This window comes from Trachemys scripta, chromosome 14, assembly GCF_013100865.1.
Source record: "Trachemys scripta elegans isolate TJP31775 chromosome 14, CAS_Tse_1.0, whole genome shotgun sequence".
NCBI lineage: Eukaryota > Metazoa > Chordata > Testudines > Emydidae > Trachemys > Trachemys scripta.
In genome coordinates this window covers 22059570-22075404 of record NC_048311.1, presented here as the reverse complement: position 1 = coordinate 22075404, position 15835 = coordinate 22059570, and the positions used below count along the sequence as shown (strand labels likewise).

At 53.0% G+C, this 15835-nt stretch overlaps 1 protein-coding gene and 1 long non-coding RNA gene across 2 annotated transcripts in view; one reads left to right on the top strand and one right to left on the bottom strand.

The window, feature by feature from the left end:
* The first annotated feature begins 842 nt into the window (after window positions 1-842).
* Window positions 843-4652, top strand: LOC117887355. The gene is made up of 3 exons (XR_004648169.1): window positions 843-1167; window positions 2367-2462; window positions 3773-4652. It is a non-coding gene; the product is annotated as an uncharacterized LOC117887355 (long non-coding RNA).
* Window positions 4653-5343: 691 nt separating this feature from the next.
* The window catches only part of ACSF2 (acyl-CoA synthetase family member 2), a 51392-nt gene continuing 40900 nt past the window's right edge, over window positions 5344-15835 (bottom strand). Inside the window, exons 11-16 of the mRNA XM_034789886.1 lie at window positions 8463-8570; window positions 8171-8322; window positions 7413-7554; window positions 6040-6150; window positions 5688-5756; window positions 5344-5588 (exon numbers count right to left, since the gene is read on the bottom strand). Of these exons, the coding sequence (XP_034645777.1) occupies window positions 5538-5588; window positions 5688-5756; window positions 6040-6150; window positions 7413-7554; window positions 8171-8322; window positions 8463-8570 (633 nt within the window). The 3' untranslated portion in view covers window positions 5344-5537. The remainder of the gene's footprint in view (window positions 5589-5687; window positions 5757-6039; window positions 6151-7412; window positions 7555-8170; window positions 8323-8462; window positions 8571-15835) is intronic.

The window sequence follows — 15835 nt, the reverse complement described above, 5'->3', positions numbered from 1 at the left end:
AGAAAGGTAGAGCATGAGCCAATGGTTGGAAGTTGCAGCTAGACAAATTCAGACTGGATATAAGGCACACCTTTTCAATGGTGAGAATAATTAACGATTAACAATATACTTAGGGTCATGGTGTTTTTTCTAAAAGCTTTTTCTAAAAGCTATCCTCTAGGAATTATTTTGGGAAAGTTCTATGTCTGTGCTACACAGGCAGTGAGACCAGGTGATCACCGGATCCCTTCTGGCTTTATAATCTCAGAACTAGGTACATCAATTCACATGCAAAATTCTCATTGAATTCAATAGGTGTCCTTGCCCTGTGGCTTGTGGTGCGGGCTGCAGCAGGGGCCGTACAACACCTCTTGCAGCTTCCTAGGGCCCCCTCTCATGGCTCTGTGCACCTGTGTCTGTCATTGTCGTCCTCTCCCCTCCCGCTGCCCCGCTTGTCCAATGTGTCCTGATATTTCACTCTTGCGATCTGGTCACCCTACCTCCATCAGGCAGTGGAGTATCCCACTGGTGCCCGTCCATGGGGTGCTGCTAATCCCGTTAGCTCACCTCCCACCCTTCACCAGCCACCGGGGTAGCCCTAGCGTGACCAGATGTCCCAAATCCGATATTGGGGGCTTTGTGTTACAGACGCAACTATACCCCCTCCCATGAAAAAAAGGGTCCAGAATTTTCACACTTGCTATCTGGTGGCTCCAGGTAGCCCCAGCCCCTGACCCCTGCTCCCCTAGACACTGAGTATCTCTGCTTCTGCCCTCAGTTGCACCCAGAACATTTCACCCTGACTCAAGGGAGCCTGGTGTGAGGAAGTTTCCCAGCCCCCAAGGCAGCTGTGTCATATCCTTTCCTCAGCACCAGCTCAAGGAGTTGTGCGGTTGTTTTTAGGGCTTGTTCTCTTCATAGCTCTGGAGAAATTAATTATTGCTGCGGAAGAGGGGAAAAAACACTTGAAAAAGAGAAGTTGCAGCAGGATCAGCTCCGGATGCCTTCCAGCCTCTCTGTGATGTGACACGTCCGTCTTTGACTCAGCCTGAAACTGCTGAGGCCAGCTTGGAATTTCCTCCTGCGGGGTTAGCTCTATAAAAAGAAAAGATGCACCAAACAGCTGGAAAGGGCGAGAGAGAGGAGACAGCAGCACTTCAGCCTGAGAGCTTTGTTGCTTCCCGCCAGGTGAGTGTATGCTGAGAACTGGGCTCTGACCCCCGGCGGGAGAGGGAGACGGTGCAAGGAGGACAGGAACCAGTGCACTCTCTTGGCGTTTGGTAGTCTCGGTGTGCTCACACAACGGGGCAGCTGCTGGATGGGGAGGGGATCTGGAGATGGGTAACGGCACACACAGCCTTCCGCTCTAGGCCCTGGGTTCAGATCCAGCTCAGAGGATTAGTGACCAAACGCTACTCCCGTATGGTGGCTGGCGGGAGGCCTATGTGGAAGGAGCGAGTGGGCTCTGTCTGGTGTCCACTTCAAAGGAAACAGCTTCACAACTGGCAAGGACGGCTGCTGTTGAATTGCTGATGGCGTGAGGATCTGGGTCCCAAACCCAGGTGGCTGCTGCATCCGCCCCACTGCTCAATAGTTCTGCTAGTGACTGGAGAACTGGGAGGCCTAAGGCTTTATGCTCCACTAACGATCCCCCCATCCCCAGAAGCTGAGTGGAGGATTGGGTCGGGTGTGCTAGTTATGCCGGAAAGAGACAGAGCAAGTTGTCTGCAACTGGGAGAATTCCTAGCTGGCTGCTCCATCAGCCCCTGCCTACGGTGCCTGACTCCTGAGCTCTGCCTTCCCAACTTGTCCCTGGTTCTCTGCCATGCTCTTGGTTCTTGCCTTCCCTGTCCCTGGACTCTGAATAGCCAAGCCCACCTCTGACCTTTGCCTTGCCTCCCACCTCTGGCTCCTGCTCTGACTGCCCCAGTCATGGTCAAGGGCCAGGGACTAGGACCTAGAGGTGGGCAGAGAGAGGCCCATTGGGAAGATGCTATGGGAGGGCAGGCATTGCTGCTGCCCACTCTGGAGCTGGTCTGTAGGTAAAGAGAACTTCCATGTCTGGGTCTACCAGGCTGGCACTACAGCCACATAAACCCTGAGGTCCCCTTGCTGGAATACCTGAGCACAGATCATATGGCTCCATCTCGTGGGAGAAGAACAGTGTGCCAGTGAGGGGGGGTTGCTAGATGTTGGCTTCAGCTAGAACTCACGCAAACTGGCACCATATTACTGAGGCTCCTGGCAATGTCGCTCTGCTGCATAGATATGAAGGCCTGTTTGAGATGTCCCAGGCTACGGGGAGAGAAGTGTGTGTGGGGTGGGTAGCAGGTTTTACAGGTTGCTGGTTTGCCGATTGTAATCAATTATTGATGTATTTATTGCAGGGTAACACAATGGTTCCTCGTATTCCTTCTTATCAATGCCTTGATGATCTTTTCTACCGTTTTGTTCCATCAATCACCAGGGAGTGCACTAGCCTAGTGAGTATACAGCGCGCTTCCATCAAACACGAGAACTGTGCCAAATGCACTGCGATGAAAGGGGTGTTGGGGAGCACTCCTCTCATGAGCTACCTCCCTCCCCACCACCGTGTTCACACTGTGAGAAGTGTGATTTCCTTTGATTGTTTGCACTGTTGGTGTCATCGTGTTGGGCCCGGGATATTCAAGAGACAAGGTGGGTGAGGGAATATCTTTTACTGGACCAACTTCTCAACAGTTTGTCTCTTTCACCAACAGAAATTGGTCCAGTGAAAGATTAAATTAGCTCACCTCCCTTCTCTCTGTTTCCTTTGATGGCAGGACTGTAGATCTGCCCTATCTTTGCTAGGATGTTATTGATTCTGAGTCATTACCATCCTGGGTTATACTCAGCCCCCTCTGTGTAACACACACCCAGGGCAATGAGTTCTGTGCGCCTACCCCGGGAACGGTCTGACTTAGGAACTAGGAATAAAGGAGAAGTGCATCTCCGCAACCAACACCACTGTCACAGGTTCAGTGGGGGAGACTATTCAAAGCTCCTTGCCCCACAGGTGAAGGGAGTGCATGCTGCATGTCAGCGCTCCCTGCTGGCCAAAGAATGCAGCAACAAGAGCAGGCTGGAAATGGCACATGTTCCACCTCCAGTTAAATGGGTGGAAACCAGGACTGGCTCCAGGCACCAGCCAACCAAGCACGTGCTTGGGCGGCACCTTATAAGGGGCGGCCAATGTTGGGGTGGTGGGGGGTGCTCGCGGTGTTTTTGTTTTTGTTCGCGGGGGGGCGCTCGAGGGTTTTTTTGTTTTGTTTTGGTGGCGCGGCGCTGGGGGGGGGGGCTTCGGCCGGGCGGCGCGGGGCGGGGGGGGGGGGGGGCGGGGGTTTGGACGGCCTGGCTCGGCGCGGCGCTCCGGGGGTTTGGGCAGCCCGGTGCGGCGCGGTGCTCCAGGGGTTTGGGCGGCCTAGCGAGGTGCTCCGAGGGTTTGGGCGGCCCGGCGAGGCGCTTGGATGGGGGCAGGGGTTTCGGCGGCCTGGCGCAGCACTGGGGGGGTGGGGAGGTCGGCGGCACGGCACTCGGGGGGGGGGTATTAGGGCAGGGCGGTGCTCTTCTTTTTTGCCTGGGGCGGCAAAAAAGTTAGAGCTGTCCCTGGTGGAAACACCCACCAATAAATAGTGTTTATTTATTGGTGGGTGTCTCCACCCATCTCTCACCCATATACATATCACACACTCACATGCACCGCTAGACCCACAGCACTGCCAGTCCAAAGCTTCTGGGTTTGAAACAAAGTGTCATATTTGTTTTCTTTCAGATGAAAAGCAGGAACCTCAGATATTTAATTCTGGGGATCTGCTTCCATGGGTAGAGCCCACTTTACAGCTGTGAGACTTAAGACCCCTGGGAAACAAATGAAGGATCCACTGACCCATCTCCCTTCTCCTGCTCTCGCTGCTCCTCCCTGCGTGTGTGTCTCTGACATTGGACTGGGGAGAAAGAAGAGGTTAGACTATCCTTGCCCCCTAGCAGAGTGCTTGGGCATTGGGTAGGCCAGTTCCAACAGGCATTAGCTTTGCCCCATCCATCCCTGCAGTCGGAGCAAGAGACTGCACCTTTACAACCAGCAGCGACTCCGGACTTCTACACATTCCGTAAGAAACGGGAACTGCGAGGGGCTGGCCCAGAGGCTCCCTCCTGTGACCAAATCCAGCAGTTCCGCAGTGGAAAAGCGAGCGGAAATGCCTCAACTTTAACAGCAAAGAGATCTCGTGGTCCTTTCTGGAGAATGGTTTTCTCCACTCTACGATTCAGTGTGCTCCAGGTCCTGGGAGGAGTTCAAGGATGGCCCTAGCAGAGCTCTTTAGAAAGTGTTATGAATCCATACGGCTCTGCCACAGCACACGCCCGGCAAGCAGCAGGGAGAAGGGAAGGTCAGTGGTGCAGGATCATCGTCATCGGTCGTCTATCTGATCTCCAGCTGGAGTGGGACATTGTGCACGGAGCGGAAGAGGAGCTTCGGCCCGCTGCCCCTCTGCTCAGTGTTTCATGGTTGGGAGGCGCCAAATAACTCCCGTAAAACCACCGTCCCGGGCACGCTCTGTCTCGTGCTTCCGACGGGATGGATCTTTTGGCATTTCTGTACCGTGTCTAATGAGCTTCCTTTCCAGGCAGAAATAAACGGTTGTGAGATCGAATTGAGTTTCATGTCACTTCAAAACACCCAGGGGGGGGGCTGGGAACAGAAATAGTCCTCTGACTCCATCCCTTCCATTCAGCTGCAGGGAACGGGGTCCTAATCCTCCCACGTAGGTCAGCTCCTAACCCACACTGAGTTCAATGGAGGTTAGGAGTCTAAATACCTGGGAGGCTCGGGCCCCGTTTGCTGTTCACGAGGACATCCCCTGAGCGCCGAGGAAGGGCAGATGGAGGCAGAACTTGGCTGGCTCTTCCTAAAGCCCTTTCTCCTGATTCAGATCCTCACTCTTTGGACAGCAGCAGGTCCAGGGCAGCATCATATCACCCAGGAAATCTAGTCCCCCTTCCTTCCGAGTGACGCAGATACCCTGGGGGTTTTTTTGCCAGGGAATTGAAGCATAAGGTGGCCTACAACAGCCTCAGGCCCTTATGGGGCAGAACCTTTTAAATATTTAAACATGAATCATTTGTATTTCTCTAGCCCCGCCCACCGCGGGATCTCAAAGCTCTTTGCAGCCCCCTGGAAGGTAGGGAAGACTCATCATGAGACATACACAGATTAGAGAGTCCTGCAGAGGCCATATCAAAGGAGTGGCAGTCAGGAGTAGAACCTAGTCACCTGGATGCCCCCTCCTTTGGTCTCCATCCTTCCTCCCCCCACTGTTCTGATTCTTTATGAAAAACTCTCAGTTGGAAAAAGAAGGGTTTTCTTTGTTTTAATTGACAGCATCACCAGGCTGACTTCAGGTAGCCAGCCATATAAAGGGGGGTGGGGGCAGGGAACCAGCTCCCAGCTGCTGTTCTTGGTTTGGTGTGGATGGAGACACATCAGACTGGCCGAGGTGGATCCATTCGTGCTTCTCTTCGATCCTCCACCTTTGTGTTCAGAACAGAAGTTGCTTCTCCATCTGCTCTCTCAACTTGTATTTCTGAATCTGGAGTTGGAGCATGGAGGAGAGAGAGTCAGAGGAGAGACAGCCAGGGGAAGCTAGTCCCCAGCGCCCCAGCACCCTGGTCCATGGGCTGTCCCTTACCTTCCCTGAGACGGTGAGTGGATATTTCTTCATGAACACTATGTACCGAGGGATCTTGAAGTGAGAGATCTGAAAAGAGAGAGCCAACAGCTACAGCCTGAAAGTAACAGCAGACAGGGCATCGTCTATCACCCCTGGTTACGAAGGGCAGCGCTATGGCAGTCACTGCTCATGTCAGGAATACGTGGGACCGGTTTCAGGCCCGATCCCCAGCGGGTGTAGAGGACTTCACTGACTTCCATGGAACTGAGGTGATTTACACCAACTGGGGATCAGGCCCTTAATATGCGGAGTTACTGAGAAAAGCAAAGCAAACGTGGGCCCGGCCTGGGAATGGATGGGGAGATCCTACCTTCCCTTTGCAGAAGGCTTTAATTTCCTCCGCCGTGCACTCCTGCCCGGCCTTCACTCTGATGCAGGCACAGATCTCTTCTCCCATTCGCGGGTCCTTCACGCCAATCACCTGGTTTGGAGGGAGGGAGGAACACATCAGTTCTAGGAAGTGCTCTTCTCCCAAGAGTCATCTGGTCCCTTCCCTTTCCTAATGGATGCTCCTTATCCCTCCCTCGGGTCAGTGCTCTGTCCCCACCCTCGGCCCTCACTTTATTTTCCTGGCTGAGGCACTGTGCTCCAGTCATTAGAAAAGTGGACTCAGAGCAAGGCCTTCTGGGTTCTATTCCCAGGCCTTGGGCAACCTTCTCTGTACCTCCATTTCCCCACGTGTAAAATGGGTTCCCTGCCTCAGAGGGACAGCTGTGAGGCTTAATTAATTGGAGTGCTTTGAGATCCTCAGATAAAAGGGGTCACAGAAGGGCAAAGCTTATTATCTCTGTTCCCTACCCCCGTACACACTCCCCAACAAAACCTTATCATGGCTAAGGTTATAGGCCTACTCCATACCGAGCTAGGAAGGTCAGATCATTCCACATAGGAGCTGGATTTCCCCTAAGTGATTCCCCTCGAGTTTGGTTGCACAATTTCCCTGTCTCCCCTCCCACCATTCACCATCCCAAGCCAACATCCTGAAATTCCAGACACACAGAGATTGTGCCGACTCCCAAGGCAGTGACCCAAAGCCCCGGAAAGTGCAGCCCTTCCGTATTGGGGTTACTGCACTGAGATGCTGGAGCAAACGCAGCAGTAATTAAAGAACTGGATTATTTATGGGTTAAATAACAACCGGTCGTGCCGCCAGCACACCCAGGTGCGGTTTGTCATGAGAACTGGGTGATGTTCCCAGCAGTTTGGGAGCAGCTGGTTAGAGCTGCATCCTACTTCTTACTGGCTAGACAATGGAACCCTCCATGCAACTCCTCCCCCGCAGTGACTCAGCACAGGAAGCGAGTCCACTCTGATTTCTAGATTCATAATTTGTGGTTAATGATAACGTGCCCTTCTGTAAGGCCTTCCCTCGGTGGATTTCACAGCACTTTCCAGATGGCTGTGAGCTTAGAATGTGAGGAAAGGAAGAGTTACTCTCCTGCTTGGCAGACAGGGAATTGGAGCGCAGGGATTTTGCCCAAGCTTCCAATGAGGAGGTGACAAAGACAGGAACCAAACTCAGGAGCTCTACTCTCACTCTCGGATTTTAAGCACAAAGTCATCCTCCCCCTGTATTCGAGATCGCCAGCTAGGTGAAAAGCTGAGCTTGGATGAAAGCAAACAGGCTCCTGACAAATGTCCTGGATGGCAGCATGCCCGTTACCCCCACCCCACCATGCTCACCTGCACCTCCTCAATCTTGGGGTGGGTGTGTAGAAACTGCTCGAGTTCTGCTGGGTAAATGTTCTCCCCTCCACGGATAATCATGTCCTTGCAACGACCTACAATTTTGCAGTAGCCGTGCTTGTCCAGGACAGCAATGTCCCTGAAACAACACCCGAGTCAACTCCATAGCCCTCGGTCCAGATCTCCCAGCTGGCTGGAGAATGGCTCATCCATCCAATCAGACCAGAGGGAGTCTTCCCACTGGCATGTTCAGAGCCTACAGCTCTTAATCCTGACCAGCAGGAGGTTAGACTTTCCACCATCCAGTTCGTAGAGGATGCACCAAGAGGAGATTCTCATGCAGGGATCAAAGGGTTCCCAATAACTCTTACTTCCAGGAACCTGCATCAGAACTCAGTCTAAACTGAAATTCCTTTCATTCCCCTCCCTTTCTCTACGTTCCCCACCCCCATCCGCACCTGGTTATTTCATGGGGACCGTGCAAAGATCCATCTAGTGCAGGGTCCTGTCTCCAGTAGTGGTTTGTACTAAATGCTATGGGCCAAATTCTGCCCAGATGTAAACTGGGGGTCCGACTCCACTGAAGTTCATGGATTTGGCCATGCTGCCACTAGGGCGGATTCTGGCCTGTTACTAGAAGTTCTTGCTTCCCACTCGGACACATCCATTCTCAGCCAATGCCATATACCTGCGCCCTCCCTCCAGAACAGAGGTAAAAGGGGAAAGAGCAGATTCTATATAGTTCCCAAACTCACCCAGTCTTGTACCATCTGTCATCAGTGATCACTTCATTGGTTCTGGCGGGGTCTTCCCAGTAGCCCAGCATGACGCAGTAGCCTCGAATCTGGAGTTCCCCGGGGCTGTTCAGAGCGGCAATCTCCCCGGTTTCAGGATCCTCAATCTTTGCCTGCAACACGAGAGAGCCAGGCTCTTCAGGCACAGTGCAAGCCCCATGCTGGCTGCAGCTCAAGGAGTGAGGAAGGGCAACAGCAGCGGTGCTCTGCTGGGGACTGTAAAGCTAGGGTAGGTGGGGAAGATAAAGTTCACCTCTGTGTGGGGGAAGATGCACCCCACCGTCTCAGTTCTCTGGGAGATGTTGTCCTGTGGGAATCCCATGAAGGTGACAGGGCTGTTCTCTGTGGTCCCATAGGCAACCTGCAAACACACAGGTGGGGGGGATATGCATCAGGGACTCTGCTGGGAAACAGAAACAGCCAAGTTCTACTGCGAAGGTGGAGGAAACTAGCAGTCAGTACAGGGGAAGACATTGGGGATGCAGGAGTTCTTCGCAAGTCATGGGTCACCAGGCGAATGCTCCCATCTTCAGGTGTACGTCAGGGCAGCTCCAGATATTACTACCACCGAAGACAGTACTGAAAAGCTCCCCCCAGGAGACAAGAGGACAAAGAACAATGAGACTGGACCCACCTGCCATGGTCCTGCTTCAGCAACCCTACCAATGTTCAAAACCTCCCTATCTCCCAAGACCTGCTGGAATGACAGTGACTCTCACAACTCACTTGCCTTTCATGCAGGATCACAGATGCTGCCTCCCCACCCTCTGGTCTCACATGGTCTTTCCTGCCTCTGCTACTTCTCACAAAGCCCTGTTCTGTTTGCTCCCTGCTATCCCTGTCTGATCTGAGACTCCTGTCCCCAAGCTTCTCTCTCTGGTTGTGTCCCCATGACCATCCACTCTCGCTGTGCAGGATTCACCTTGAATCTGCCATGCAAAATAGTACACTTTGGACACCACTCCCTGGCACCTGGGAAGAGTTTGCCCTGAAAGAGTCCCAGGCCAGGCCCCTGTTGGTGACAACCACACTCTCAATCTGTCAGCACAAAGGTTTATTTCAATCCTTCTGTGCATGGACATCAGCATCCCTGGCCCCCTAATCAAGGCATCAGGAGACAGCCTGGAACTCTCAGTGCAGCTGCATTTGCAAACATAAAGCATCCCAGTGGGGCAGACCCACCATGCTATGACAAGGGCCCCTGGAAAGCTAACCTAGCTGTGGGTTCTGACACCCTTGTTGATCCCTTTCCTTCCATCAAGGAAAACTCCAGCTTTATTGTTCATCTCAACAGTTTGTACATTTGCAAGGTCAGAAGCTCCTATCACCAGGAATAAACTGTGAAAGGTACATCTGTGAAGCTTTGAATAACATTTGGCATTTCAGATCTTGTGGGTGGCTCTTGTGTCTCCAGCTACGGAGACCCCCTTAAATTATAGCATTGAGATGCGACAATGAGCTCCATATTGGAGCTTTACTGATTTCCTTTGGTGCTGTGCTCCTCTAATGGTGGGTGGGCTACATGTAGTGATTGATAAGCCTGCTACAGCCTTTGCGAACAGACCCAGTTCTAGCAGTGGAGGATCATGGCATTCGATCCAGCGGTCCCAGGTTTGATAGCCGCTGATGACACCCCTCCCAAGGGCATGGTGTAGCTTCTGCACTGCATGGGTCTCCACACAGCACTCACTCACCTTCCAGGCCACCATTTGCACAAGGAATTTGAGATGCCTTGTTTTGGGGCGGTCCAACTGGAGATGCCTTAAATGGGCCTGTGTTTTGGAGGGTAAACGCTCAGCCCTTTCTGAAAATCAGGAGTTTTTAAGGTGACTCAGGTTGGGCACCCGACCACTAGTCGTTTTTGAACACTGTGTGCAGAGGTCAGTGTAACATCTGGGATGGATTCTCCAGGGGAAGCCTCTTCTTTAGGTGCAATGTGGAGGGGATTGTCTCCCGGACATTGCAGTGGCCATCCTGCTGAAAAGTGCAGCCCAGAAACCCAATGGGAGCGACTGTGAACATCCCCTTTCCTGGCAGACCTAACCATGGTTTAACAGCCAGGAGGAAACCTGCAATGCTGAATGGTTAACAAGGACTTCTCTCCCACCCACTAGATGAGAGAGCTCTTTGGCTGGACCTGCGTCCCATTTTACTAATAAGACATAAAACCAAGATCTTCAACGCTTATTGAAAGCCCCACTGCACTCTCTGGTAAGGGCTGGGGTATTAGTCCAAGAGTCCTGGCCAAATTCTGGGACACTACTTTCTGCCTCCCTAACCCCCCTGCAATTTCAATTGGATACAACAGAGCACCTGGCCCCAGTGCCAGGTGTCGCCAGGAGTGGAGTGCTGCCCCATTCCCCTCTACGTGTCTGGGAACCCGCTCTGCGTTCGAGCTCAGAGGTGTGCGCGCTCCAAGCGCTCGGCTCGCCAGGCTCTAGCCCAGGGGTTCTCAAACTGGGGGTCGGGACCCCTCGGGGGTCACGAGGTTATTACATGGGGGGTTGTGAGCTGTCAGCCTCCACCCCAACCTTGCTTTGCCTCCAGCATTTATAATGGTGTTAAATATAGTTAAAAGTGTTTTTAATGTATAAGGGGGGGTTGGACTCAGAGCCTTGCTACGTGAAAGGGGTCACAAGTACAAAAGTTTGAGAACCACTGCTCTAGCCTACAGGCTTCAGAGCCTGCCCGAATGTCCACACGACTGATTTTAGCACTGTTGTGTGAGCCCCCAAGCCCGGAGTCTGTAGACTCACTGCTGGGGGTTACTGCTCACTGCGTGAGTGCTGCCAGTGAGTCAGAGAGGTCGCTTTATTACCGCTGCTAGAAACCCAAGGTGTACATCCCCTGGTCACAGTGCTTAAAGCTACCAAAGATAAACCAGCAGTTCTCAACTCAGCCCCTCGGGGCAATCAAGTGCCAGGGTACTAGGAGTCTCGGAGACCCCGCACACTGTCCCTCCGCCTTTAGGCTGCTGCCCTCTAACCTCCTGCTGTGGCTGCTGGCCAGGTACAGAGGTGTTTCTATCCAGCTCTCAGCCTTCCCATCCCACCTGCCCGGCTGCCTGAGGCCAGGCCTTGTCCCCACAGCCAGCTACCAGGCTGGTGTTCAGGGCCTGCTGCTTCTGTTCTCACCCAGCTTCCAGCTTCCCCAGAACTTGGTCCCCTCTGACCCCAGGTAGCTCGTTCCCTGCCTGTACTCTGGGGATTATGGAACCTTCTGCTGCAGACCAAGTAGGGAATAACACAGTGCATGTTAATGAGCCAGCAGGTTCATTGCAATATCCTTTACTTTCTTTCCCAAACTGTTGTGGCGTGGTTGCTGTAGGCAGTCAAACAGCTGCTGTGTTCCACCCCAGAGGTGGCTGCATGTCATTGGTGGAAGAAATGATACTTGTATAAAAGACATATGTCAAGTTAGGTTTGAAGACGTCCTTGGGGATTTATAGATTTTTCAATGCTAGAAGAGACTCCTAGGATAATCTAGTCTGACCTCCTGCATAACCCAGGCCAGAGAACCTCACCCAGTAATGTCTGCATCAAGCCCATAATTTCTGTTTGAGCTAGAGCATCTCTAATCTTGACTGAAAGTCTTCAAGCGATAGAGAAGTCACCTTGTCCCTGGAATCCTTTGCCTTGAAGGGAGCTATAGTGAATACAATAATATAGCTGATCGTAAACCCTGGTAGGGCTGCACGGGACCCATCAGCCTTCAGCAAACTGATCACCCCCTTAGCTCAGAAATGCTAAGTGTCATTTTAAAATTACAGCTTCTCTGTGAATTCTGAGTCTTCGCCTAAACTGGGAATGAAAACTACTGTACCTTAGCAGAACGGTGCAGAGTTTTGTTTTAAACAGGGTTTACAAACATTTCCAGCTAACACTGTATAAATATTGGCCAGTGTGGATCAGGCAACACTGTTTAAAAAATAATAAACCCTGCTCCAGTCTCAGCAGTGAACATTTGAGAGGCAGAGTGGTCCAGTGCATAGAACTGGGAGTCAGGATGCCTGGGTTCTTTTCCCGGCTGGGCAACATTGGGCACATCAAGTCACCTATTTGTGCCTCAGTTTGCCCATTTGTACAATGGGGATAAAAACACTCACTCCCTTTTGCCATCAAATAAAGCTGATAGGTTGCAAGTACAGGGCCTGATTCATCACTGTGTTACTCAAAATGGAGTTCCATTGGGGTAGGACTGGAGTAGAGATCAGGGCCCTAGAGCACCAGGGGGGTCCTCAGCTAACAGCACTCTGTAATTGCAACCTATTATTCTATTGGTTGGGGGCAAGTGGAGGGACAAAACCATTGTGCTCCCCCAGCTGGCTCTGCAGCAGTTACACAATAGTGCTGGGGCTGCACGACGATATCGGGACACCAACAGAACGCCAAAGACATGCTCGTTTCAGTTCCCTTAGCAACACAGGGAGAAACCACCACGTTGGCCCCAGAGAGAAGGGAGGAATTGGCTGGGAAAAGTAGTGATTTTCAGGCGGCAAAGAGGGTGTAACAAACAACAGAAAGTCAAACAACAAACCAAAGGAAGTGCTGAGGGCTCTCATGCTGGCTCTGCCAGTCCAGCCCCCCGTGACCCAGAGGATGGATTTCATTATCCTAAATCAATGCCGGATGTTTTGTCTAGCTCTGAAGATCTCAACTGAAGTCGATTCCAGACCCTCCCTTGGCAGCTAGCTCCAAACGGTCCTTAACTCATCATCCTTCTTGTCTCATTCAAATGTTCACTGGGGAGATGGAACCTAGCTCTGTTGGCCTCGGCACTGGGCATAGCCGAGCTCTGCGGAGTTGCCCCTCCATCCCAAATTTTAAATCCAGGTCGATTTTACTGCCCCACAACGACTTCGGGATATGTTCCAACTTGCATTTCACTGTGATGTCGTTAGCTGCCAGAGCGACACTGGCATCTCTATGCCACAACATCAGGGAGCAAACAAGTTTGCCTTGTAGGACAATTCTCCAAAGGTGGCCATATTCCTGGAGATCCCACCCATCCAGATAGTCACAAGACAGTTCCAGTCTGAGCCGGCGCAAAGAATCCCCCAAATAGCCAATGCAACGTCCTCGCTGTGGCATAACCGCGTTGCCCCAGAGCAGCCGTTTCAAAACCAGCAACCAAACCAGCCTGGCAGACTCAACACAGGCGATTGCTGCTTTCCTGCATTGCTGAAAATCAACCTCCTGTTATTTTACAGTCAGGACAAACTGCTCCTGGTGGTTTGGAGTTCAAGCTGTTTCTCTTCTTTCCAGGCCAATTAGCATTCTTGAGGCTCGTAAGAATTTCTCCAGCCTGGCGAGAGTTTCAGAAAGTCCCGCTCACTGGCCAGCAATGAGGCATGTGACAGTTACTTGGTATTTTATCCACACCTTGAAAAATGCCTTCACTATGCAACTAACCCATTGACCTGCCAGGGGGAGAGGACAACCCGGGGTGGGGGGAATACAACGCACAGTGAGGGAGAGAAAGCACAGAGAGACTGAGGGGGACAGAAAAGCCCAAGAGAAACCCCTTGGCTTGGAAGGTATCTCAAGGCTGCCTGTATAGCCTGAAGGCCACCCACCATTCGGATCCATCTCTCCTTCCCGCTTCTGCACAGCTCAGCGAAGAGGGCTGGGGGCAGGGAAGAGGAGACTTTGGTCCAGGACACCCAGTTAGATCCCTGCTCTCGAGAGCTTTAACCCCACTCCCATTCCTGGGGGCGTGTGGGTCACATTCAGGAATAGAAAGGGGAGGATTTTGGCCATCAGAGGCTAGAGGAGGTTGAGGGTTGTGGCAAGGGGACAATGGGGCACTCAGGGTGGGGAGAGCAGCACGGGAGAAGATATTCTATTCAGAAGTGGGAGACCCCCCCACAACATCTCTGAGGTCCAGGCTGACTAGCACGCAGGTGCATGGTGGGGTGAAGGATGGAGCGAGAGCTGGGTGGGGGGCTTCAGTGGGCGAGGCAGGGAGCATCAGGGAGCTGTGGAGAAGAGAAGCCGGGGATCAGAGAGGAAGGCAGCTGGGCGGGTGGAAGATGCCAGCAGGAAGCTGAGCTGGCAGAGTGTGGGTGGATGGGGTGTGGGAAGGATGCTGCTTTGCCTACAGCCACCAGAAAGGAGCAGTCTCGTGGTGGCTGGCCACTAAGTGCAGGGCGGGGAGCTCTCTGAGAGGGAGCAGGCATTTGAGGGTGCCCGACACAGGCCCAGAGCCCTAGGCACTGCAATGAGGGGTGCCCGACACAGGCCCAGAGCCCTAGGCACTGCAATGAGGGGTGCCCGACACAGGCCCAGAGCCCTAGGCACTGCAATGAGGGGTGCCCAACACAAGCCCTAGGCACTGCAATGAGGGGTGCCCGACACAGGACCAGAGCCCTAGGCACTGCAGTGAGGGGTGCCCGACACAGGGCCCGAGCCCTAGGCACTGCAGTGAGGAATGCCCGACGCAGGCCCCGATCCCTAGGCACTGCAGTGAGGGGTGCCCAACACAAGCCCTAGGCACTGCAATGAGGGGTCCCCGACGCAGGCCCCAAGCCCTAGGCACTGCAGTGAGAGGTGCCCAACACAAGCCCTAGGCACTGCTATGAGGGGTCCCCGACGCAGGCCCCAAGCCCTAGGCACTGCAGGGAGGGGTGCCCGGCTTTGGGTTCTAGATACGGTCGTGACGGGCGCCCACAAATACCCCAGACAAACACCCTGCTGGATTCTGAACCTGTGAGTGCTGAAGGCCCCTGGAGCCGAAGCTCAATCATCACTAAGGGCGAGGTTCTTCCCCAGGCTGGTGGAGGGCTCCGTGGCACCGGGGTCACTAAGCAGAATTCTGGCTGATGGAGCCAGAACTGCCCCAAGGAGCTCCCAGACAGCACACACTGTACTGCTCTGCAACAGGGGCACCATACGCCCTGCTCCATCGCTTGCCCATTCTCCTGGCCTTTGCAGAGGGGAGGGGAAGCCATAGCCCTGCTCTCTCTTGCCACTGTGCAGGGGTGTAAAGTGGGGGAGGAACCCCCTGTGCATCAACACAGAGGCTGACAAGAATCTGGCCCTATGCTATTCCCTCCAGCTAAGACAGAGGGCCTTGCCTCACATCCCTCTTACACCAGAGTAATCCTACTGGTGTCAGCAGAGTTATTCCTGATTTACACCAGCGTGAACGCAGACTCAGAGCCGAATTCACACAGGGGACACTGGCTTACGGGACAATGAGCTCTTTTAGTGTGGGATGTTTCAAGTGCATCAAGTTCTACGCAGGAAGACACGCTAATAAAAATAAAGCATGGCGGGGAGGGGACACAACTGTCTCCTTGAGCTAAAACAAGACATCAGAACAGCCCTGCCCTGAGACACCAGAGAAAAACCTTAAATCTATATTTACCCTGTTTTTAAAAGCTGTGTATTTACTGGCTTAGCCCACAAAGGCCTCTGCGGAGAAGCAGAGGAGAGTCACACATTCGTCAATTACTAGGCACCGGATTCACGCTCTTTGTAGAACAGCAAATGTTTGCAGAACTGTTAAGCAATTAAGCAAGAGGGGAGTGCGGGTTCTGAGTTGTCCCAGCAGCGCCAGTCCTGGGGGATCTCCGAGGGCCAGGGGCGAACAGGGACCCCAGCAAAAGGAACACTAAACACTAGA